This window comes from Nuphar pumila, chromosome 2 (assembly GCF_984573655.1).
Source record: "Nuphar pumila chromosome 2, dmNupPumi1.hap1.1, whole genome shotgun sequence".
NCBI classification, from domain to species: Eukaryota; Viridiplantae; Streptophyta; class Magnoliopsida; order Nymphaeales; family Nymphaeaceae; genus Nuphar; species Nuphar pumila.
The window spans coordinates 77,216,594-77,241,888 of record NC_143250.1 but is presented as its reverse complement, the minus strand read 5'-3'; the positions used below and the strand labels follow the sequence as shown (position 1 = coordinate 77,241,888).

The 25,295-nt window shown below is 38.0% G+C and overlaps 1 protein-coding gene across 2 annotated transcripts in view; it reads right to left on the bottom strand.

Moving 5' to 3' along the window:
* LOC149845787 (regulatory-associated protein of TOR 1-like) overlaps positions 1 to 25,295 on the bottom strand; it is a 95,083-nt gene that overhangs the window by 13,866 nt on the left and 55,922 nt on the right. For both annotated transcript variants that reach the window (XM_089996001.1, XM_089996002.1), the window contains exons 15-17: positions 24,256 to 24,870; positions 23,724 to 24,092; positions 23,512 to 23,635 (exon numbers count right to left, since the gene is read on the bottom strand). In XM_089996001.1, coding sequence (XP_089852127.1) covers positions 23,512 to 23,635; positions 23,724 to 24,092; positions 24,256 to 24,870 — 1,108 coding nt within the window. The remainder of the gene's footprint in view (positions 1 to 23,511; positions 23,636 to 23,723; positions 24,093 to 24,255; positions 24,871 to 25,295) is intronic.

The window sequence follows — 25,295 nt, the reverse complement described above, 5'->3', positions numbered from 1 at the left end:
TTTTGAAAAATGTCTTATCATACACATATTTTTATGTCTTAATAGCTCTGGGTCTAAATTTGGAGGGACACGACCAATACCACGTGCCCGCCACTTATTTACATAATATTTTGGATTAAGAGAATGTGACATGCAATGCAAAGGAGTGTTGCTCTTATTCCATCTTCTGACTAAAATTAAATGAATATGGTTAAAAAAATTTGAATCATCCAATGCAGGATTTTTTTATTCATGCTTGAAAACTATAACTTGTATTTTTTCAATCATATTATCCCACATTTCATAAACTCTATGAAGCATGGGCTCATCCTTATCAACTTCTCTTAACATTTTCCAAATAGGTTGCGTAAATTGAAGGAAGTATACCACTCTGTCCCAAAACTCATCATCAACAATGAATTTCTTAATTTCTTGAGCCTTGATATCATCATCAGCACGATAGAATGTCTAATTTTCATCAGTCACCATGCTAACTAAAGCATTCTTTACTTTTTAATCATCTTCACCATCGCAATGATGGATGCAAAACGTGTTTCAGCAACCTTCAACAATTTCAGGTCAGAATGCCTATTAAATATAACATTAGCACGATGGTGGTTAACAACAAAATTCTTAATGCTTTCGACATTTCTTTCTAAATCTTCAATCCATGAACATAAAGCATATGCTTGTGAATTTTCTTCTTCTTTGGGGTTGCAGATGCGCTTTAGGACCAGATTTAAGCTGTTTGCTAGACAAGGAGTCTAAAAAATATGAGAGTACTCACTCTCCAAACTCAATGCTGCACTTTTACAAACTGGAGTATTGTCTGTAATGATTTGTACTACTTTATGATCACTCACTTCTTTTATGACTTCTACGAACAACCCCCTCAAATACTCTGCATTTTTATATTCCTCATATGCATCAACAGCTTTCAAGAATATTGGGCCACTAAGCGAACAAGCAATGAAATTGATCAGTGGACGCTTTTGAATATCTGTTCATCCATCAGAAACAATAGAAACTTCATTTTGCTCTCATGAATATTTTTTAATCTCCAGCAATCTCTCCACATTTGCCCTCTCTTCTTCAAGAAGTGTGGTTCGTAATTTTTCTAAGCTTAAAGGCATATAGCCACTCAAATTACAATTTGCCAAAGATGTTACTAAATCCTTCCAATAAGGATTTCTAGCTGTATTAAATGGGAGTGAACTAGAATAAAAATATCTCCCTACTTTTCTATCAATATCCGTTCTTCCATATGTATTGAATGTTGCTTGTATCGTTCATCTACCTCCTACATTGACTTTTCTGTTTTTGATCATCTTCTTGGCGGCTTCCAAATGGCACACTAATTGCTCAAGAATCACTCATTGTCTTTCTCTTCTCATATTCTTCTTGTATTGTCTTCGCATTGCCTCATCAACTTTTTTGCATCCTGAAATGCCATGTCCTGGCATCTTCAACAAATGAGTCTTCGCTCTTGTGTAAGACCCAATAAAATCTCCTTCACATAGCATGCATCAAAATCTCTTGTTTTCACCACCTCCTTCTTCAGTTTTTGCAAGCTTATCTACATGTACTCATAGTGGCCCCACATCATCACTCCCACTACAACTATCAACAAAACTAGCAGCAGAACTCACATGTGAGGATGACGCAAGTCATTTCCCTTTATTTGGCATTTTTGTCTTGAAAACACAAAAAATTATATTAAAATCAATTATGCAGACAATCAAGATTTATAATATCGAATCTAGCTCCCAGCGCACAAAGGAGGGTTGACGGGTAGGCTCGGTCTGTCAGGCCGAGCCTAGGGAAAACGAGGAGGAGGGGGGAAAGGGTTGGGGCCTCGCCCTACCCCTGACTGTCGGAAAAACAGGGAGCAGGGAGGAGCTCACCCCCCCTCCCCTACGAAAACAGGAAAGCAGGGAGGGGTTCAACCCCTCCCTTGAAATCAGAGGGAGCAGGGAGGGGGGCTCGGCCCATCCCCTGAAATCAAAGGGAGCAGGGGGGCTCGTCCACTCCCCTGCCGAAAACAGGGAAGCAGCGCCCCTCCCCTGAAATCAGAGGGAGCAGGGAGGGGGGCTCGGCCCCTCCCTAGAAATCAGAGAGAGCAGGGAGGGGGGCTTGGCCCCTCCCCTGTCGACCCAACAAGAGAGCGATAGAGAGCGAGGGGGGAAGGGTTGGGAAAAGATAGAAGAAGGAAGGGGATGAGGAAGAGGTTACCTGAGAGGAGAGGAGGAGGTGGCTCTGGGCGTCGTCGGGGTTGCGGATGGGGTTGACGTCGGCGGTCGTCGGAGGTCTGCTAAGAGGGAGAGGAGGTGACGTCGAGCTCCCCTGAGAGCCATTGGGAGGAGAGGAGGCGAGCGAGAGAGCACAACTGCGCGGGAGAGGAGAGCTGCGAAAGAGGATTAGGGCAAAAATCCTCTTTCGCAGCCCTTTTGATCGGGCAAAAAAAAATTTATGTCCAAAAATTGGATGAAAATAACCCTGGGTGCGATCAACGCACCCAGGGTCGTGTTGGATGCACTGGGTGGTGCACGCGCACCCGCATCGCGACAACACAGGTGCGGCACCTGCTTTGCCGAATTCGTGTGACTTAGTTCAATTCCTAGAAAATATCTTAGAAAACCCAAATCAATCATTTCAAAATTGTTTTTAAGAAGCATTTTAATATTTTCAACTCCTTGTTTGTCTCCATCAGTGATGATCAAATCGGCCACATACAGAAACAAGATGACAATACATGTATCAGAATCTATAACAAACAAAGATGTGTCAGTCAAACAAAGTCTTAAAACCAATATGAAGCATAACGGTATTAAACCTATCATATTATGTTTTCAGAGCTTGCTTCAAGCCATAAATAGCCTTACTCAAGTAAAGAGCTTTTACTTCAGAGACACTTGTAGCAAGTGGTGCCTCCATGTATACTTCTTCGATTAAATCTTCATTAAGAAAGGCATCCTCAACATCCATTTGATATATGGGTCAATTCATAATAGAAGCAATTGCAATAATAATCCTAATAATGGTCATCCTAGCAACAACGGCAAAACTATGTCACATAGGTGAGGGTGAGGGTGAGGGTGCGGATACGACCGCAGATGCAGCAATGCGGCACTTTAAAAAAATGGTTATAGGGATGCAGGGAGGGTATATATATATATATATATATTTTAAAGGTTTTAAGTTAACACTAAAAAAATAAAAAGCAATTATCATATCATCAATTCATCATGCATAAATTCATGCAATAAATCAAATTAATAATTTATAATTGCTACTCCTCAAAAAAATAACACCATGACTAAATCAACCTAAATATATTATGGCTACGCTAAGTACATTAAGAAAACAAGTCAAGCATAAAAAAAGTAAATTATACTAATAAAAAATAACAATGCATAATTGCATATGAAAAGTATATCATACACAATATATATGATGATGAGGTAATAATCCTAATAATTTTTTGTTTCATCATCAAGTTACTCATATGAAGTTCAGCAACAGCAGGACTAGGTTCGATTTTGGTGAACACGGGCTTGGGGTTCATGTAAACATCCCAAATTTTTCAAAATTTTGTAAAAATTCCCCTTTAGCCCCTGATCCTCATTTTCTGAGTAAATTGAGTCAATTTTTGAGCAAAATTCCAGTTTATTTCTCAGACTTACTGCAATCAAATTCATTCTCTGTATCTGACTCAATTTCGGATCCGGATCCATTATCCAAATCCAAATCTGAGCCTCGTTGTCCAATTTTCAAATTGAAATTACAAAAATAATTTCTGAAAGGCTCAGACAGTCCACCTGGCATCCAGTTGGATCCACAACTCTGTATTTCTCGATTCGAGGTTAAAAACTTGAATATTTCCTCAAACTCTGGAGCAAAAACCTGCTTTCTGGAAAAAAAAATCAAAAGATAAAACCCCGAATTCTCATAAAACCCCTTTTGTAAATATTTCTCAAAAAAATACAAAAAAATAGTTTTAAATCCCTTATTTTCCCATAGTTTTAGAGTTTTATTTCAAAAAAATACAAAAAATATAGAAAATACAAATAAACAACAACAACAACAACAACTACGCCTTCATCCCAAAACAATTGGGGTCAGCGATATGAACCAAAAAAGAAATTCATTTTGGGTCTTCCACATGAATCCTTTTCCTCCAATCATTTCTATCCAACGCCATGTCCTCGGTGAGGTTCAAAGCATTCATATCCTTTCCTATCATCTCCATCCAAGTCTTCCTAGGCCTACCCCGACCTCTTTTAACTAATATATTTTCCCATTTCTCCAACCTTCTAACTGGAGCATCATTAGGCCTTCGCCGAATATGTCCAAACCACCGTAAACGATTCTCTCGCATCTTATTTTCAATGGGTGCAACACCTACCTTCTTACGTATCTCTTCGTTCCGAATCTTATCTTTTATTGTATTTCCACACATCCATCTAAGCATCCGCATCTCAGCCACACTCATTTTTTGAATATGATGTCTCTTGGCAGCCCAACATTCCGTACCATATAGTAAAGCGGGTCTAATAGTCGTCCTATAAAACTTTCCCTTCAACCGCAATGGCATTCTACGATCGCACAGCACTCCAGTAGCACTTTTCCATTTCATCCACCCAACCTTTATCCTATGATTTACATCTCCATCAATTTCTCCATACTTTTGAATGATGGATCCCAAATATTTAAAATAATCATTCACCGGTATATCTTGCTCACCAAGCTTCACTACACTCCCATCACTACTTCGTTGCTTACTAAACCGACATTCCATATATTCAGTCTTACTCTTACTCAACTTAAAACCTCTAGCTTCCAATGTCTGTCTCCATAATTCTAACTTAGCATTAACCCCAGCTCTAGACTCATCAATCAAAACAATATCATCAGCAAACAACATACACCACGGTACATTTTCTTGAATTGATCTCGTAAGCTCATCCATCACTATCGCAAATAGGAAAGGGCTTAAAGCAGATCCTTGATGTAACCCAACCGTTATCGGAAAATTGGTTGTCACCCCTCCACAAGTGCAGACATTGGTTACTACTCCTTCATACATATCTTTAATTATACTAATGTACTTGAGAGAAACACCTTTCTTCATCATTGTCCACCAGAGAACGTCCCTAGGTACTCTATCGTATGCCTTCTCTAAATCAATAAAAACCATATGCAAATCTTTGTTCCTCTCTCTATATCTTTCAATAAGTTGTCTAAGAAGATGTATAGCTTCCATAGTTGATCTTCCAGGCATAAAACCAAATTGATTCTCCGATATCATGACAACCTTCCTCAACCTAGACTCAATCACCCTCTCCCAAAGTTTCATAGTATGACTCATGAGTTTTATACCACGATAGTTTGTGCAATCTTGTATATCACCCTTATTCTTATATAAAGGCACCAAAGTACTCTTCCTCCACTCATTAGGCATCTTATTTGTTCGCCAAATCAAGTTAAAAAGATTTGTCAACCATTCTAAACCTTTCTCTCCCAAGCATTTCCAAGCCTCGATAGGTATACCATCTGGGCCAACTGCCCTTCTTGATTTCATTTTCTTCAAAGCCTCTGCAATTTCTTTCTTTTGAATCTTGCGCATGAAGTCACGATTTATCTCATGAAAAGGAATGGAGAAGTCTCCAAGATCTTGAGCATGACTATCATTAAATAGCTTGTCAAAATAATCTTTCCATCTCTCCTTAATCTCCTCATCTTTGACTAAAACCCTTTGCATTTCATCTTTGATACATCTAACCATACCCAAATCCTTCGATTTCCTATCTCTCATCTTTGCAAGCCTATAAATATCCTTCTCGCCTTCTTTGGTATCCAACTTGTCATAAACCTCCTTATATACCTTAGCCCTCGCGTTTCGAACAACTTTTTTAGCTTCCTTCTTTGCTATCATATACTTCTCCAAATTCTCATTATCACGACTCTTACTTAGATTTCTATAACACTCTCTTTTAACCTTAATAGCTAATTTGACATCCTCGTTCCACCATGATGTATCCTTACCTAGTGGTGCACCGCCTTTAGACTCACCCAATACCTCCTTAGCTACTTTTCTCATACCACCCGCTATCTTAGTCCACATTGATTCTAAATCCTCCTCGAGACACCAATCAACTTCCTTAACTACCTGCTCTACAAACATTCCTTGTTTAGCTCCTTTCAGTGCCCACCACTTAATTCTAGGATCTATCCTATGTCTATCCCTTTTGCGGCATTGTCTAATTCTAAGATCTAAAATTAAGACTCTATGTTGTGTAGCTACACTTTCTCCTGGTATAACCTTACAATCGATGCAACAACCCCTATCTCTCTTTCTAAGTAGGAAAAAATCTATCTGACTCGTATTAACCCCACTTTTAAATGTTACTAGGTGAGACTCCCTCTTCCTAAACCAAGTGTTTGCTAAGATCATATCATAGGACAAACAAAAATCTAAAATCCTTTCTCCACTTTTATTTATTTCTCCTATACCATAGCCTCCATGGATATTCTCAAATCCATCCCTACTAATGCCTACATGTCCATTAAGGTCACCGCCGATGAAAAGCTTTTCTCCATAAGATGTCTCTTGTACTACTCCATCTAAATCTTCCCAAAATTGATGCTTAATGGAATCATCTAAACCTACTTGAGGTGCATAAACACTAATAATATTAATAATATCCTTACCTAATACTAATTTAATAAGTAAAATTCTATCACCCTTCCTATGGACCTCAACTACATTATCTATAAACTGACGACTCATAACAATCCCTACTCCATTCCTATTCCTATTTATTCCTGTATACCAAATCTTATATCCCCAAGGTTCTATCACTTTAGCTTTCTCACCTACCCATTTGGTCTCTTGAAGACATAAAATATCAATCTTTCTCCTACACATAACATCTACTAACTCTACCAACTTACCAGTTAAAGACCCTATGTTCCAAGTGGCTAACCTAATTTTATGGTCTTGGACTAACTTCTTTACCCCCACCCGTCCAACAAAGTGAGGGAACCCTTGCCTATTTGACACCACACCCGGGCGCTGGTGTGACGCGTCGCTTCTGGGCGACGACCTAGCAACCCTTGCACATTTATCACTGCCTCCGGGCCTAGAGAGTGCAGCGCGTCGCTCAGTAGGGAACGCCCCAACGAAATTCTCATATTGGTTCATTTTCATAGGATATGACAAAGTTTTTATGCTGGCTGTCACAGGCCTACCGCAACCCTCCTCCTTTATCCGGGCTTGGGACCGGCAGTGTATAACTACACAGGCGGAGTTATATAATAACAAAAAAATCAAAACAGAAAAAGAAACATACAAAAAAATATATAATAGTTTAGAACCCCCTTTTGAAGGTATTGCCTTACTAAAACCCCCCTTTTGAAAAACCCTTTTGCAAAGGACCATCGTTTTGAAAATATTTCAAAAAAATATAAGGACCCCTGTTGCAAAGCGTGCAACGGCTCCTTCGTGAAGAACGATCGCGGGAGATCGAAAGGCGGAGGACCCTTCGATCGGCTGCTCTTGCCTCAGCCATCGATCCCCAACCACCACCTTCCTGGTTCTTCCTCTCCTGTCTATATAAACAAACGCCGAGAGAAGACTAGAAGATCAATCTTTTGCGCCATTTTCCATTCCATCTAATCATCTACCTCTCAGCCTCTCTAATCCCCTCTTTTCTGTCTTCAATCATCATCTTCCTGCTTCGGAGAGCCTCCTCTTTAAGCAGTTGAAGGTCGACCCTCCTTCGACAGTGCAATAGCAGCAGAAGACCTCTGCAGTGGAGAAGAAGAGCTCAACTCCCTCCTCCCAAAAATCCCAGTAAGCAAAAGGGGAATCGACGGACTTCCTCTGTGATTCACTTGAAAGAGAATCGACTTCCGCCTTCAGAATCCCTGCGAAGCAAGGTAAGGATTCTTCCCTTTTAACGCATATTTGAAACTCGATTCCTTCTATTCTTATTTGCTTACATATATTTCTTTATCTGCCTTCTGATTTCCGATATTTGTTTTTGTTTCGAACTCCCAATAGATTTCTATTTCTTATCTTCCCTCGCGTACTGAGAACCGACGATGCCTCGTAATGGCATCGCCGATCCATCTGAGTTTTTAAATTTTCTATGCATGTATTTCACTTTTTCCCCTTTTGATTTCTCTGAATTCCCCTTCAGTTTTTCCTTTTTTTTATCCCATTTATGCACCAATGGTGGTGTTGGGTTGCTTGTGCAACATCAACCCGCCCTTGTGCTACAGCGAAAGGAGCAATCACGTTCCAACAGCCCTTTTTTTTCCTTTAATTTTTTTGTTTTGTTTTGTTTGTTTCGTCGATCTGCATTTCTTTCTTTCAGTTTCTGCTTATGATTATCAAATTCAATCCTCTTACGGGTTTCATCTAAGTCCAATATTAATCTTTTGTTGACTCTTGATTTTTGTCTCCATTGTTTTTCTTTTTTTTTCTTTTTCTGTGAACTTTTTCCTGTTTATATTATCATCTTTGTTTTAGAAATTCGATTTCTTGTTTCTATTTGGCTATTTGCATTTGGATTGGGCAAACATTGTAATTCTCCCAGAATTTTCCATTATAACAAACGACTAAGTCTTGTTGTAACAGGAATTTGTATCTTCCGTTCTTTCGAACCATGGGTTCATTATCCCTTTCTGATTTATTACAAATTTTGTTTATTATTGTCATTTCCTGTATATTCCACCTCCATCATGCATGTCTTATATGAATTAGCACTTGCGTGTCATCCAATCAGGGTGGCTGTTGAAGTTTCTGAGTGATTTGTTGTAGAATCTCCACTTAGACATCTGATGTACCTCACTCTCACAGTACCCACCAGTGCTTGACATTCCTTCTCAACCTAAACCTAGTTTGGGTCTAGAAGATTGAGATCATTTCTTGTCCAAATATTTTTTTTAGTAAAGAAGTCCTATCCTTCCGGGATGTACCTCCGGAGCCACAGAAGTTCTATGTTCATTGTTGTCTGTATGGCCTATACATGCTAGGTCGGAGGTGGAGAAGGAAGCTTGAAATAATCCATCCTGTGGAAATTTGTTCTTCTGCGTCTGACTGCAATACAGACGACCTCCTTTGTGTTCAAATAAAGAACATTATGCTTGACCATGCTTTGGGCATTATGATCTTTGTTGAGCATATAAATATAATCTTAGAAGATGCATCAAATGCTAGGCCACCAATATCTTCGTCAATTCCATGCATCGAAACTGGCAACGAGCATAGACTATCGAACCTTCTACTCAGATTGTTGCCCAACACTGATTACAGAGACCCTGGCATTGGTGTCTAACACTGAGCAGATACGACACCTCTGGCATGGTTGTCTAACATTGATTACAGAGAAGCTTCCTGAGGATTGGAGTGACGCAACTAACAAATGTTCACTTCAGTCTTTGGACCATGGCTTTGTCTTCCATGGTGAGTAATTTCATATTCTTTGTCTGCTTGTCTGCATCGAAACATGGAACAAAGTTTATAACCCCATTTAGAGTTGCTGCTCTTATGAGTAGAATTTGGTTTTTCCTGAACAAGAGCCAAGAGGAGAAAGTTATCTTCAGATGATTACGACCAGGTGTAAAACCCGAGATTTCTTATTTGAAAATATTTCAAATTAATTCAAATTGGGCCTAAATCCATATTTCGGATCTAGGACCCATAAAGGGGTATTTACGCTTAAATGTTTGCGTTATACTAAAATAATTAGTAATAAATTAGAAATATACCTATATATATGTATATATATTAAGCAAATTCGAGGATCCATAGTTGGATCCACGTGGATCCAACTTGCGGATCCATATTTTGGGGGTTAAAATTTTTATGTTTAAAGTGAGATTTAAAATAAATAAAAATTTTAAGTTTTTAAAAGTTTATCCGAGGATCCACAGTGGATCCATTGGGATCCACTTGTGGATCCATTGGGATCCACTTGTGGATCCATATTGTTTTGGGGCCGGGTTGCGGGTCCCGGGTTCGGACCCGAGCCCCACCCCACAACCCTTTTAAAACAGAAAGGGCAACCCGATAAGGGTTGCCCGATAAACCCTAACAGGTTAGGAAAGGGGGGGGAAAAGGGGGGTGTTACGCAAGGCGTAACCGACCTCCCCCTCCCATCTCGGCGAGGAAGGAGGGGGCCTGGGGTCGATAAAAGGGGGGTGAAGAGGGGGTTATGCCCTCTTCACTCGAGCTCTCTCTTCCCCATCGTTCCCTATCTCTCTCTCTCTCTCTCGCTCGGTGTGCGCACGCCGGAGGGCAAAAAACCACCAGCGTCAGGCAGCGTGGGCTACCGGCTGCCATTGAAGGCCGCGGCAAGCAGCATCCACACTCCATTCTTCACGACAGCAACCTCCAGCCACCGGAAAACCACCGTAAAAAGGTACGGGGCTCCTATCGAATTTAGGTGAGGGATCGAACATGGGTTCGATCCCATGTATTTCTTTGAGATGAGGGTCCATGGGAACCCTTTTTAGTAATACAGGATCTACCTGTGTTCTCTGTTTTTAGCTGTGTTTTTTTTATTGTTTTCCAATGAGAAAAAAAAAAGTCATTTTGGGTTTTGAGGGTTTTGGCCGATGGATCGATCGAACTCGGTTCGATTGGCCGATCAGGCCTCAGCCATGATAGCAGACCCAGCCGAGTGATCGGCTGGGCATGAAAAAAAAAAATGCTGCGCATGGGGGGGGGGGGGTGACCTGCCCAGTCGACCCAAGTCGGCTGGGTGCTGTGCACCTTTTGAATCGGGCCATAGTAGGCCCAGCTGACCTAGTCAGCTGGAAGATGGCCTGTAACTCGATTGGAAAAAAAAAAAAAGGGGAAAGTTCTGCTCGGCATGCATAGGTAATCCAACTTGGTAGGATTTAATGTGATTTTCGGGTGTATTGTGTTTGCAAAGTCTGCACTATGCTGTGTTCCACCCCAAATCAAGTAGTTTCGAAATTCATGTGTATAAATATAAATAGCTATACCCTTGTAATGCCTATGGTAGTGTTGGATTTGGTGTGAAATATATTTGTTTCACATACTTGCATATGAATGATCGATGCATATTAATATTAAGTGGGCAACACAGGTATGACCTACTGTTTCGGACATGTTCTAAAAGTTTGCTATGTTCCCTGCTTGTAAATAATAACTACAATACTTAGGTTAATGCAATGTTAATAAGTACATGCTGATAGCTTTATAGTCGTGTTTTGAATATTTGGTTACACATGCCTGCATGCTTGTATTCTTTATATCTTCCTAAATACCTAGACTCGTTCTGAAAGTGGTTATGAAATGTTGACCATATCTAAAATATTTTACCTGCTAAACTGCATATGTGTGGGTTGTTTCAGCATTGAACAGAAAATGATATTCTTGTCATGTAATTGCATAGATGTGGGTTTCTTCGGTGCCAAAAAAGAAAATAAAACTTCTGTTATAAAACTGTGTGTGTGCGTGGGATGTACTAACACTGAAATCGTGAGAGAAACATCTGGAATGCGTGTTGATACACGTGCATTAAGCTAACCATGTTTGTCATGGTTGGTGTTGTCCATAATACTAATTTCATACAGGTGAAATAGATGAAAATATTGCTTATGCCTGAGATTTTTCCAGTTCTGTTCCTGCAGCATATGTATATAGTTGAGTTGGTTGACATGCGTATGATTGTGTTAGGATTGCATGAGTGCACATGCATTTGGCACATGTTAGCATGCTTTATAGTTGTAACATGTGAGGTATTTGATGTCTATTAATAGGGCATGGCAAGTGGTTTTGATATAGATGCATACTTGATGTAAAGGCGTGCAGCCCTGACATATAAATTTCTAGATCCGGTTTATGTGCTTGTGTGTGGATGATAACTCATGCTACGAATGGAAGATTTCATGTATCTACCTGATGAGACATGTTTAATTTCCATGCATAATTACTCTTATATACTTATGAAACTATGGATGAATGCATGTATATTAAGTGATTACATGAAAACACTTACACATAAATGGTCACACATGCCTATGACTGTGGAAGCTTGAATGAAGGTGCATTTGTAATTATGTTGGTATTATTGCATACATTGCAAGTTATGATTTTTTGTGCATACGATGCATCGATGGCCTAAATAGACCATCATTGGCCTGGAGAGTCGTGGGTTTGGTTTTCTCTTATTTATGTTTTTAAATATACCACTTAAACCACATAAGATGGTTTGACACTTTACTACACTGTTTTAATGGTTTATACGGGCTGGAGTCCCGAATGGGTTCCTGCAAGGGAGGATGCGGGATTTTCACTTTACTTTTGCATATGTGTGGCAAACTTAAAGAATGAACTTTAAATAAAAATAATGAATAAGAACAGTGAAATTTACCTTCTGGGATATCTCATCCGGAGTATGAGAATCTTGGATATCCGGTCTTGGGGAGACTGTGAGGATACAAAAACTCCGTGTGCATTGTTGCCCCTGAACCCGATATTGAGGTTCTTCTCCTGGCCACGGTTTTAGGGAGAATCCGCCACTTTACCCGGGAGTGGTGTGTTAGTCACAGCTGTGAGTTTATGGTACCAAGGAAGTGGCACTTGTGGGCGTGGGGTGTCCCTTGTGTCCCCGACATTAGATGTGGAGGTCTAATGTTCCGATGGATGGTGTTGTTTCCTGATATCGGTCGAGGGCTAAGTTGGAACCCAGAAATAAAATACAAATTGTGTGTTAAGCTACCCTGGGAACCTACTTGACCTCGGGGTTTGTACCCGTTTGGTGTATCCGCGGGCCACGGTAATTAAAAAGAGGAACTTAAAGATGTGTGCATCTAATAGGGCATGCATATGGAAAGATGGAACTTAAATGAAAGATAACAGAAGAAATCATGCATTGCACATAATCATAAGAATCATTCTTGATATCATGACATCATTTGGTGGTTGCATACGCTTTACTTCGTGAAATCATGCTGAAAGGTTGGTTATTTAGTTGTTGATATATGACACTGTTTACTGTTATTGATTGGTGAGTAAATGAAATCATTGGTAGTTATGAAAATTTAGATGTTGAAAATTTTATATCTGTGCTCACTCAAATCACTGCATGAAATCTTATCCATGTTCTTTCTCTCACCTGGTTTCTTTAGAAGTAGCTGTGCTCAGAATTTCGGTTCTGACACCCTACTTTGTTGGTTTTTCACAGGAAATGGTGAACAGTGAAGTTGGACATGCATCTGGGGATGGATGAGTTATACTTGGACTTGTCAGCTTCAGTAGAGGATATTGTGGCTCTTTCTTTTGTCTTTCAGTTCTTTTAAATTCTGCAATTGTTACTTTACTTTCAGTTGAAGGAAACTTTGTCGTTGAAATTTTATTACTCATTAATAAAAGAGTTTTAGTTGGTTGATATGGATGATAATTGCAACTTCGTTTGTGGTGTGTGGTTATCCAACTGAAATTGGAACTGTAGGGACCCCAGGTCTCTGGGAAGTTTTCCGCAACTCTTTAAAAAAAAAAAAAAAAAATCCGCATTTTTCAGAAGTAGGAGTTGGGGTCGTTACACCAGGTGTCCTGTTGAAGAGAGACTGACAGATCAGTCCCCACAAGAGGAGCGTGGTTTTGTCTCTTCCGTTTTCATAATTTTTTTTTTAACCAGATCATTTATATGATGAGTGGCTTCCTGCTCCAATATTGAATATTTTATGTTGGGTTTGAAGGTTCTAATAATTAGCACTCTCTTGAGCAAGAAGTAGGGAATATCAAAAAAAAAAAAGAGATTTGTGAGAACAGTAGCAAAAAGATGGCTAAAGTCCCAGGGCAGGGGGGTTGAGCCCAGGTGGCCATTGCATACTGCCCTTTTCTGGCTCATAGGTGGATGGACTTACTAATCTTATTGATATTGTCACGGTGCCTTTTTTTGTGTGTGGGGTTAGCGTGATATGTTTTCCTGCCACTGTAAAGGCTTACAGTGGGGAGGGGCCTGTCTGATTTTGTGCATCCATGCTTTACCTTTGCCATCAAAAATATATAATGGTGAATTGTGATTGAATTTCTGTTACAAAAGAAAAGAAGAGGTGCTGCAGATATGAAGCTGGATGTTGATTTCCATTTCCTGCAATAACAACAGCCGAATTTCAGTGCATTTCCCTGCCGCATGGCATCCCCTCACTGACATTCATTAACCATTAGCCATCTTCACCTGCATTTCTAATCTTCCACTAGCCATCCACGACATCTGCACCCCACTTCATGTCTGTTACCACAGAATTATCTCACTAGCACACAACACCACAGCCTGTTATAGTCCCCTGTATGTATCTTTTATGTCATCTAGTCATTGTCACTGTTGTTTCCACACAATCAACGTCTGCCCCCAGTTTCATTAGCACACCTATCCCTAACCTAACCTCCCCTATCTCTAACACCATACAGCATTCATATAAGTGTGGCTACCATTTTGCAGACACCATCTAGCATCTCCATTCTTATACAACCATATCCTATCTGTTATAGCCCCTTTACCTACTCTTCATCCTTCCACACCTTAGATCATAAATATCATTTCATTTAATATTAAGCCTAAGATAGGTATATGAGTTTCTCATCATTTGTATCTCTAAAATCAAGGTGAAGTTTGCAATTCTCCTCTATTTTTTTTACTAACCAAGTGTTTTGCAGGAAATACGTGGAAGTTGCTATTTTCTAAGATTAGAGACTACTGTAAATTTTAAATTAAAATTCGAGATTGTAATAGCTAGATATAATGAGAATTTGTATTTCTTGCACTAGATTAGAATGTATGAACATGCCTATATCCTAGAAATTGATTGTTTTCATATTATTTTTCTCTTTTATTTCAAAAATTCACAAATGGGAACACAAATGGCACATGTACCATTCTAATAAAAGGTGATTAAGTCCTAAGTTGATTTGCATCAATAGCGATAGTCAAGATGTGAACAAAACTTAGGATTTTCATCTTTTATGGAATAATATTAGGTCTACACTGGTTCTCTTTTCAAAAATCATCATATTTTCCTAAACATTTTCTTCCATTATTAGAGTTTAACTTAAAATTAACTCAAAATATATATCAATGGCCATAGTCAGCATATATTGAGAGTTAATTTCATTTTAAACTCTATAAAACACCAAAATGTGTTTTATTCTTCATTTGAATTTAAATATGATTATTATATAATACATTTTATGACCATAGTCAGAAATGTATTATATCTGCAATCTTATTTCAATTCATTTAAAGAATGAAATATGTTTTTCAAAACTCAATTTCAAATTCTTTTTAATTCATTCATCGTTCAGGACAGAATTACATCATTCTTTTCATATTATTTCAAAATCCAAGTGATTTTGAAATATGTTCTTCACTTCTCAAATCAATCTTCAATTCTTTTAAATTCAAATTCTTCTTTCTATTCTCAAATTCTATCTTATTTCAAAAATTCAAGCTTCAATTTCAAAGTCCAATTTGACTTTGAAATTTCAAATTCATTTTTATATTCAAAATTCAATTTCCAATTCAAATCCAATTTCAAAGTTCAATTCAACTTTGAAAATTCAAATTCATTTCTATTTTCAGGATTCAATTTCAAATTCAATTTAACATTTCAGATCAAATTTCAAAGTTCAATTTAACTTTAAAATTCCCAGATTCATCACCTGATTTCAAAAATTCCAATTTGAAAGTCAAGTTTTATTCTTTATTCTTCACTTCAGGTGCCCAATCTTCCAGATCATCTTCTAAATTCAGAATTAAAGTCTGAATTCAAGATTTATTCTTTATTTCTCAAAATTCCAAAATTCTAAGTCTTAAATCAGACTTTAAACCAAAACTTGGTATTCACTCTAAAAAACGATTTTCCTAAGCTTTTCAAAATCAATTTAGGATTTCTCGGATCCAATTCCATATTGGATTCCGGATTTCAAATCCCATTCCACCTTGGATTCAGATTTTCAAATCAAATCCCATTTAGGATTCCGGATTTCGGATTCAATTCCATCTTGGATTTCAGACTTCGGATCCAATTCTATTTAGGATTCCAAATTCCAGATTCAATTTTATCTTGGATCCCAGACTTCGGATCCAATTCCATTTAGGATTCCAGATTTCGGATTCAATTCCAGCTTAGATTTTACACTTCAGATCGAATTCCATTTAGGATTCTAGATTTCAAATCCAGTTTCATTTCCAATTCCTATTTTCAAAACCATTTTCAAAACCTATTTCTTAAAGTCTAAATCCAAATTCAATCCCTTTTCAGGTTCTGAAATTAAGAATTCTTTTTTTCCAAAATCGATCCATTCAAATTCAAAGTCCATTTTGACTTTGAAACTCCATTTTTCTCAAGATTCTATCTCAAGTTCCAAAATCTCTTTTTCTCTTTATTTCTTCAAATCAAAATCCATTTTCCAAACTTTGATCATTCCAAAACTTGGAATTTCAAGTCTCTTCTTCCAAATCTATTTCAAATTCTGAGTTAGATTCAAAATCTAACTTTTTCAAATCAATTTCAACCCTTTGAATCATTTCTTCACTATATTATCAAATTTATTTCAGAATCACTTGGATAAATCCCAAAATTTTCTAAACTATTTTCTCAAGAGCATACATCTTTGCATTCGCACAAGCATGATTCTTTGTGCATTTTAGACTTAGAATAAATTCTTAGATAATATTTAGGCAAAACAAAAGGCATAAGTTTGATCATTGATTCGATTACCCCTGGTAAAGGCGCCAGAAACGATCGAATCTCATACCGACGAGCGAATCTCGTCTCTCCATTTTTTCCGCAAATTTTCAAAACAGAGACGAGTAATTTCAAAACATTTTCAAAATTAAGGTCAAGTGAGACCTTTGCAAAAGAGTTTTTCTCTCCCCTTTCTTTTTTCTTCTCTCTTCTTTTCTATCTTTTTATTCCCCTTAAAAAGGAAATAGAGGTTAGAAAGGCAAAGAGAAAGAAAAGAGGGAAACTAAGAAGAAAAATTTTGCAATGATCACAGTTCACCAGAGCCAAACCCAATAGGCATGAGTTCGGTTCTAAACCAATGATGAACCTAGGCCTGGTTTCAACTGCAATCTTGGGTTCAGCCCAGGCACCAACGAGGGAAGGAGGAGGAAGAACAAAGAGTGGAGGAGGTGGTGGAGGGAGGAGGAGAAGGAAGAAGAAGAAGAATAGAGTAGGAGGAGGCAGAGGAGGAAGAGAGAGAGAGAGGTACTCATTTCTCTGTGGTTGTTGCAATCATCATCATGGCAGCCATCGGAAGAGGAAGGTTGGAGGAGTTGGGTGGAGAAGAGTCGGGTGGGAGGGAGGAGTAATCGGTCGGTGAGGGAGAGGAACATTCGGGAGCAGGGAGGGGTCGGGGTTGTAGTCATGCCCTAGCAAGAAAGAATACTCAATAACTTAGGATTTTTATAATAAAAAATTAATTTTTTTAAAAAAAAAAAAAATTAACATAAATTTTTCATTTTTAGGGTCATAACATCTATATCTATTTTGGTTGTCTGCATATACAAAGAAAGTCCAAGGAATAGCTCTGGGTGAAAACTTGTCATTTTTTGTTGGTCAAAACCAATGTTACCAAAAGCTTCATAGATAGTTGGGAAGAAAACTTCCAAGAAACTCACTTCGGAAGGGCAAAACTTCCCATTGGTGGGGATATCGATTCTCCCACGTTTCTCCTATGCTTCTCACATGTTTTTATCCTACCCTACATACTTTATATGCACTTTTGTCACGCTTTCATGTTTTCCATGTGCTTGTTTTAACTCTTCACACTCACCTCCCATGTACTTTCTCTAACTTGGCAACCATCATTTTTAGATTTTGAGAAGAATTTAATTTTTACACCACAAAATCATGAAATTTAAGAAATGTCATTTTTATATTAGTTTTTATTCCCTTACCGTTCAATTACTATTTTACTTCTCATTCAATTTCATCACTTCCTTTTTATTCCTATTTTTTCTTTTAAATTGATTCATCGCTTCGCGCTTCTTATAAATTTTAAAGCACCTCGCTCCCACTTCTTGCTTTGTTTCTCGCTTCCGCTTCCTAGCCTGGTAACCTTGGTCAAAACAAAATACTTACATCCAAAAACCCTTAATCTGGAATAATCAGAAGTTTAAAAAGTTTTTCAACGGGAGAGATATTTTGTAACAATGAAGATGGCATTTTATTTATAAGAGATACAACGGTCAAAGCAGATTTGACCTAAACGACTTTAGGTACATGACTCGAAATAGTGTGAGTAATGTCGTGTAAGTTAAGATAATCTTTAAATTCTTTAGACAAAAATTCTCTTGTTAAATTCGTGCGAAAGATAGAAATGTTGTCAAATCTATTTTTAACCAAGTTACTAAAATTTTGAAAATGCAAGAAGAATTTGGATTTATGTCTAAGGAAGTAAATCCAAGTATGTCTAGTAAAATCATACACAAATATCACATAGTATGCATATTCACCTTTTAATACAAAGGGTGTCGGACCCCAAACATCCGAATGGACTAATTCAAGTGGTCTAAGGGAGACAAAAGTTCTTTCATAAAAGGGCAATTTGTTCATTCATTTTGCCAAGAATACAATAATTACAAGCAAAATTTTTGATATTACAAAATGTTTCACCAACCTTAAAAAATATGGGATTTTGGATACGCTTGGATGTCCCAATCTTTTATGCCACAAATCCAAATCTAATTCCAAACAAAAAAGTTTTCTTGGGTATTTTAAAAAAAAATGTAGTAGAGGCCTTATCTATGGTCTTCCCCAATCAGCTTCCCTGACTGGCAATCCTACACCCAACAACCATTTGATGAGTATGAAACATTACATCCATGGTCTGAGATTTTAGAAATAGATAAGAGATTTAAATTTAATTTAAAAATATATCTAACTTTTGGAATTGAAAATTTTTGGAATTTTCAATATTCCTTTCAAAATTCTCTATTGCTTTGGTTTCAACAGATGAACCATCGGTAGTAAAAACATTAGACATGATTAAATTAGTATGACATTTGAATAAGATATCAAGATTTGAGGTCATATGAAATGAAATACCAAAGTCAAGAAACCAAAGAGACAAGACTGCGATCGAAATAGGATGAAATTATGGCTCTTGTTGAAGAGGATGTTCCACTAAGAAAAGGTTGAAGCGCCTTCACCAATTGAGATAGGGACATGCTACCGATGGATGTATCTTGGGGGTTGTTCACGTCCTTGGTCTTTTGAGGTTGACCAACCGAAGCCACCTTCTTTTCCTCCATCTTCCTCAACTTAGGGCACAAGGGTTTGATGTGTCCTGGTTCGTGGTAACGATAAATGATTTTTCTCTTGTTCTCATACTCTCATTGTTTTGTCTTCCAAAATGAGGTGGCTTGTATATCCGAGCATAGGATCCCAACCAAAAACGATTGTCCGTCGTTTTTGGGTGCTTGTTTCTTTAACCTATTTTCTTCCATGCTTAGGTCTTTAATAGTGTCAACAATGTAGGGAATCTTCCCTCTATGGAGAAGAGTCGACTTAGTGGCTTCAAATTCCAGTCGCATCCCATTTATGAATTAATAAAAAACACTTGGCATCTATTTGGTTTTGTTGGAGCTTAATATCTAAAGGGCAATGCCACTTTGGTGTGAGCAAGTCTAATTCCTCTCATAGTTCGGATAAAGCATTATAATATTCTCTAATGCTCATATCCTCTTGAGTCATCGTCCTAATCTTGTGTTGAAAGTTTCACATGTGTGCAATGTTTTTAAGTATATATTTTTAAGATAGCTCCAAGCATCATTAGTGTGCCCAAACCTTGCAAAATTACAACAATTTTTAATGTCTACACTATTGACAAGTCCTGACATTAATTTTTAGTGTCCCATTCTCTACTCTTCCCACCTTTCATAATCGGCTATAGCTTTGGTTTTCTCCCCTCAAAGTTCTACACCTTTTCAGTTCTCGACTTTGGTGAAGAGTTTGGGCTTCTGATCAGAACCATCCACCAACCCCTACAAGCCTTTGTCTGAAATGTGGTGTGTCATGATAGAAGACCATATTACGTAATTTGTGTCATTGAGCTTAATGGGCAGGACGATGACAATGACGATCTCCTTGTCCTCCATGGATGAAGATCAAGAGAGAAAAGAGAGAGGAATAGAGAGAAGGTAATGTGCAAGGAAAACATGTGTACTTAAATCACGAACACTTAAGGAGCGATCCATGAGCACATGAACAATGACCTCTCTACGATGCAATAAGATCACCAACTTCAAGGATCATAAGCTCTATGGCTCTTATACCATGTCAATAAGTGTGAACCAACACCACCAACCAAGCACAATAATCCACTAAAACAACCACCAAAGGCACAAGCACAAAGGGCCACTATAGGCACACACTCACAAAAGGCCACTAAGGGCATAATAAACATGTAAAAGAATAACAAGTAGCAAATTTCAAAAACTATAGAATTTTTTTCCAAATATCAGTAGGAAATTAGTCAAGTATGAGCAGCAACTGTTTATGTGTCAATAGATTGGAGCTAGAACCACAAAATATAACTCAACGACCAATTTTCTCATTCTACATATGGATTAAACTTAAAGAAAATTAAGAGGCAAAAAAGGAGCTGCACATGCCATTTAGGCAACACAGTATTACTTACACTAAGCATGAAAAAAAAATGATTGCATTTCCAGTTGTTCATCATATCCTATCTTGGTAGAGATGTTGGTGTCGTTTTTGAGTTTAACCATTAAAGCATTATGTTTACTCGTTGAACCAATTCGCAGCAAGAGTCCAACAAATGTGAATAATATTAAAGTAATAAATGAAGCTTAAACTTGATGATGTCCTATAGTTTATTCACTACGTATCCAATGCTTTTACAATAAACAGGTGTTCATGTGGTTTCACAGTACAAATCCAGATCAAGAACTCCTAGCTACAGGGACATTATTAGAACCAGAGTTACTGGAAGCTTCTTAGGTAGGTGGGAAGCTCGCTTCCCGGAAACTTGCTTAGGAGCCGCGATACTCCTCACTTCGGAAACTTCAAGGGAATCTCGATTCCCCCACGCTTCTTCTATGCTTCCCACACATGCTCTATGCTTCCTATATGCTTTTCTCATGTTTCTTTTCATGTTTTTCATGTATTTGCTCTCACGCTTTCACTCACTTTTCATGTACTTTCTTTAAATTAGTAACCATCATTGTTAGATTTTAACAAAAATTTAACTCTTTTACTGAAAATCATGAAATATAAGAATGATCAAATTTATTTTAGTTTTTATTTGTTTCTTGTTCAATTCCTATTCAATTACCATATTGCTTCATTTTTTTAATATTTCGCTTTTAAATTGATACTTCGCTTCCCGCTTCCTATAAATTTTAAAATGCCTCGCTTCTCGCTTCCGCTTCCCGTAGCGTTTCTTGCTTACGCTTCCTAGTTTGGCAACCTTGGTTAGAACACAGCTAATGATTATTAGAGAGGCCACTAACTTTATGATGTATTTTTTTGGCTTACAAGATGATGATTGGAACCAACACATCAAATTATGTAACATCATCTTCAAGGTCTCTTGCACCCATTTAGGAATCTAGGACTTAGCTGATTTTTGTAATTTTAAATTTTGAGCCAAAGGTAATAATTAATCTGAGAGAGAGAGAGCGGGACTGACTCGTTGCTCACTAGATTCGGTTATTTGAGTTGTTACTTTTTAAATTACTAAAAACTCCCTGCATCAGAAACCATTGCATGTGAAATTCTATGATATAGGTATGCTCCGACATGTGAAGCTAGAAAAGGTTCTGGAGATCAATTCCTTGAAGGATATTTTAACACCTTACACCGAAGAGATCCACTCTCTGATTTTATCTAGTCAAAAGACATGTTAGTGTTTTATTGAAGAGAGGCACGACATAGGCTTCACCTTGGTTTGTTTGGACAGCACATAGTCAGACATCAAGCCATTGAAAACTATTGTGAACATTTGACAGTTTCTTTCCAGCTTGCTTTGCAACCCAAGGACAATGATGGAGAACAGGCAGGATAGTTTTCATCTAGGATGAAATGAAGCCCACCCATCAATATCCATGTGTGTCATGAGAGTCCAACTGCTAGAAAAGACATGCATTATTTAATCTTATGAACACGTATATAAAAACCGCTTCTTTTGTTAAACCTATGTCACACGGATGTTCCATTTTAATTCCTATGGCAAATCCCCTTGTATGTTAGTCTATGTCACATAAGTGGGGGTGTGGATGCAGGTGTGGGTGCGGCGATGCGGCACTTTAAAAAAACTTGGGTGTGGGGGTGCAGGGAGGATATATATATATATATATATATATATATATATATATATATATATATATATATATATATATATATATATATATATATATATATATATATAAACAGTTTTAAGTTAACACTACGGGTATTTGTGTGCATTTATGTATTTATATATATATAATATAGATAAAAATGGACTTGATTAGGGTTAACTGAATCTACTTTTGGATAGAAATGGACCTCAGTGTGGTTGACTTCACCTAACACAAAGGAAGTTGTGGTCAAGTGTTGCACCCGCCTTGGGTGCAGGTGCGATGCGGGTGCGGTGCCATGTTAGAAGAGTCCGTGTGACACAGATGTTAGTCATATTGGAAACTTATATCCTCGTACCTGTGGCCGTATCCATGTGACATAGTGTTAAAACACACTAATATTTTTATCAATTCCTCAAACATACATTTAATTGTCTATTACAAGATAGCAATGCATGTATAAATTTATAAATATCAACAACCATCGTACTCCACAGTCCGCCATTGGTTCATTTTTCAATTCACATTCGTGCACCCTACTTGACAGTTATCTCAAAATGTACGTTAACATTTCACTGGAAAGTGTTTAACATGCACACTATCAAACATAATTAACAAAAGTTTCCCTAGAAGCGCCAGGGGTATCTTCTGAAAAGATCAGTTCCACATAATTGGTGGCACCAAGATCTTTGATCCAAATAAAACTGTCTCTTGATGAGAAAACAACAAAATGAGACAATAAGCTTGAGTTTATATGATGATCAGTGCATTATAATTTGCCCATGCAAGTCAGAAACCAAAGAGGTATGCCATCCAACAAGGGTGATAGATCACTAGTTTTGGCTTTGTCATAGACAAATAATGGTATGAACGCAAAGATATTAGTGTCTGGTGAGGTAACACCATCCAAATAAAACTCTCTTGATGAGAAAATGATAAAATAAGACTAAGTTTGAGTTTATATGATGATCAGTGCATTATAATGGCCATGCAAGTAGGAAACCAAAGAGGTACGCCATCCAGCAAAGGTGGCTCAGATCACTAGTTTTGGCCTGGACATAGACAAATAATGGTATGAACGCAAAGATTAAATGAGTGTCCGTTAAGGTAACACCATCCAAGCTAGCTGTTACATTTCCTACCAGGCAATGTAAAATATTTACATCCATGATATTACCTGATTCTTTCACTCTCATCTGCAGCAATTACTATAGGAGAGAAGGGTTGCAGCAACATCGCTTTTATGCCGCTCTCGGACCTGATATCCCAACTGGCTATTTGATTGCAAAGCTTGCTAACAGCTGCAAGTCAACAATCACACAAAATAAGATTCCAAAGGAAATTTTAATAAGTGAGACAAGGATGAACGGTGACAATGTAAACACAAACCCTGAAACATGAAACAATAGAATAAATCAAAAGGCTCACGAGAATGTTGGCATTTTGCTATACAATCCAATGCAATTCTCTCCCTCTCTTCTCTTTTCACCAATGTTTCTTCATTCTCATCCGCTGAGGTCAACAGCGGCGTTGAGAAGTGACCAGAACTCCAGTTATAAATAGCTGATTGTGGCAGCAAGCAACATTCTGAACCTCCAGAAGTCCCAGCAGACCCTAAAAGTGAATCAGCTAATCCAGAGTCGGAAGAATTTAGTTGGTTTGGCCTGAACTCTAAAGAACACACTCTTCGCATTCCAGTCAGGTAGTTTTGCCGAGGAGGACTAACAGGAGGAGTCCTGAACGTCATTGGCAAACGACCTGATGAAAAATAAACAAGCTTGAACTTGTATCTACAATGTCTGAATATTCTAGAGGTGCCTGTACTAGTCCACATCCTAACAAGCTTTCAAATCAAATGACAGACCTAGAAGCTCAAAAGGGCTGTATTAATAACTTAAAGAGACATCTGACAAGATTTTACCAGCCTTCATGTCGAACCAAGATGATGACCGAGCCAATCCAGCAAGGGGAGTTGTTAGAGGTGCTGTATCACCGTGATGAATATTTCCAACACTTGCCCACAAAGAATTTGTTGGCACTTGCTCAATACCAATCATATAAAGTATACGCCGACCAATACCAGCAACACGAGGAGATGGGTCTTTAGCTAGGGCATATACAGCCATTACACATTGGGAATATACAGCATTATCCACTGCCTTTGGCTTTGAAAAGTTAATGATCCCATTGTTGGTAGCATCATTTAATAGAATAGCAGAATCAAAACGCTCAGACGAATTATCTGACAATGGAGAACCATGCATTATTCCATAAGCAAGTGGGCTACTAGCTGAAGTCCTTCCATCACGAACGAGGGTAGTGTTATCACTTCCAACCCTCAAAACAGGACCAATCTGGGAAGAGACAACACTTGCAGTATGCAAAAACTGTGAGGAACCTGCGTAGCCACTAGGTGGACTACGTATATTTGTCAATGATGGCAAAGCACTTAGCAGAGAGTTAGATTGTGTTTTCCAGTATGCAGCCGCTGTAGACTTCAGATGCTTATTGTGCCCAAATGCAAATCTTCCCAGAGCTGCAAAAGAATAGCATAATAAGAGAACTTTGGACCCTTCAAATTCCTTGATAGAAAAACTTTTCCCCACGTGTGTACCTACACACCACACATACACACACATGCATGCATGCACCCGCACACACATGTATAATATATTCATGATAAGGACTTTCCACTCATATGTGCACCCATACAACAGCCCACCCACTACCACACCACATGCAAACAAACAGACAGGCATAATACGATCTCACACACACAGAGAGAGAGAGAACTGCTTAAGAAATATGAACCAACTGGAATACCCAATCAGATAAGAAAATTAATGAAATTTCATCAGGTTTGGATACTCCATATACGAGGCATAATCAGTCAATAATGGGGCATGAGATACACTGGTAAAATTTCAGCTGGCTCTGTGAGCCTGATTGTCCAAGTAAACA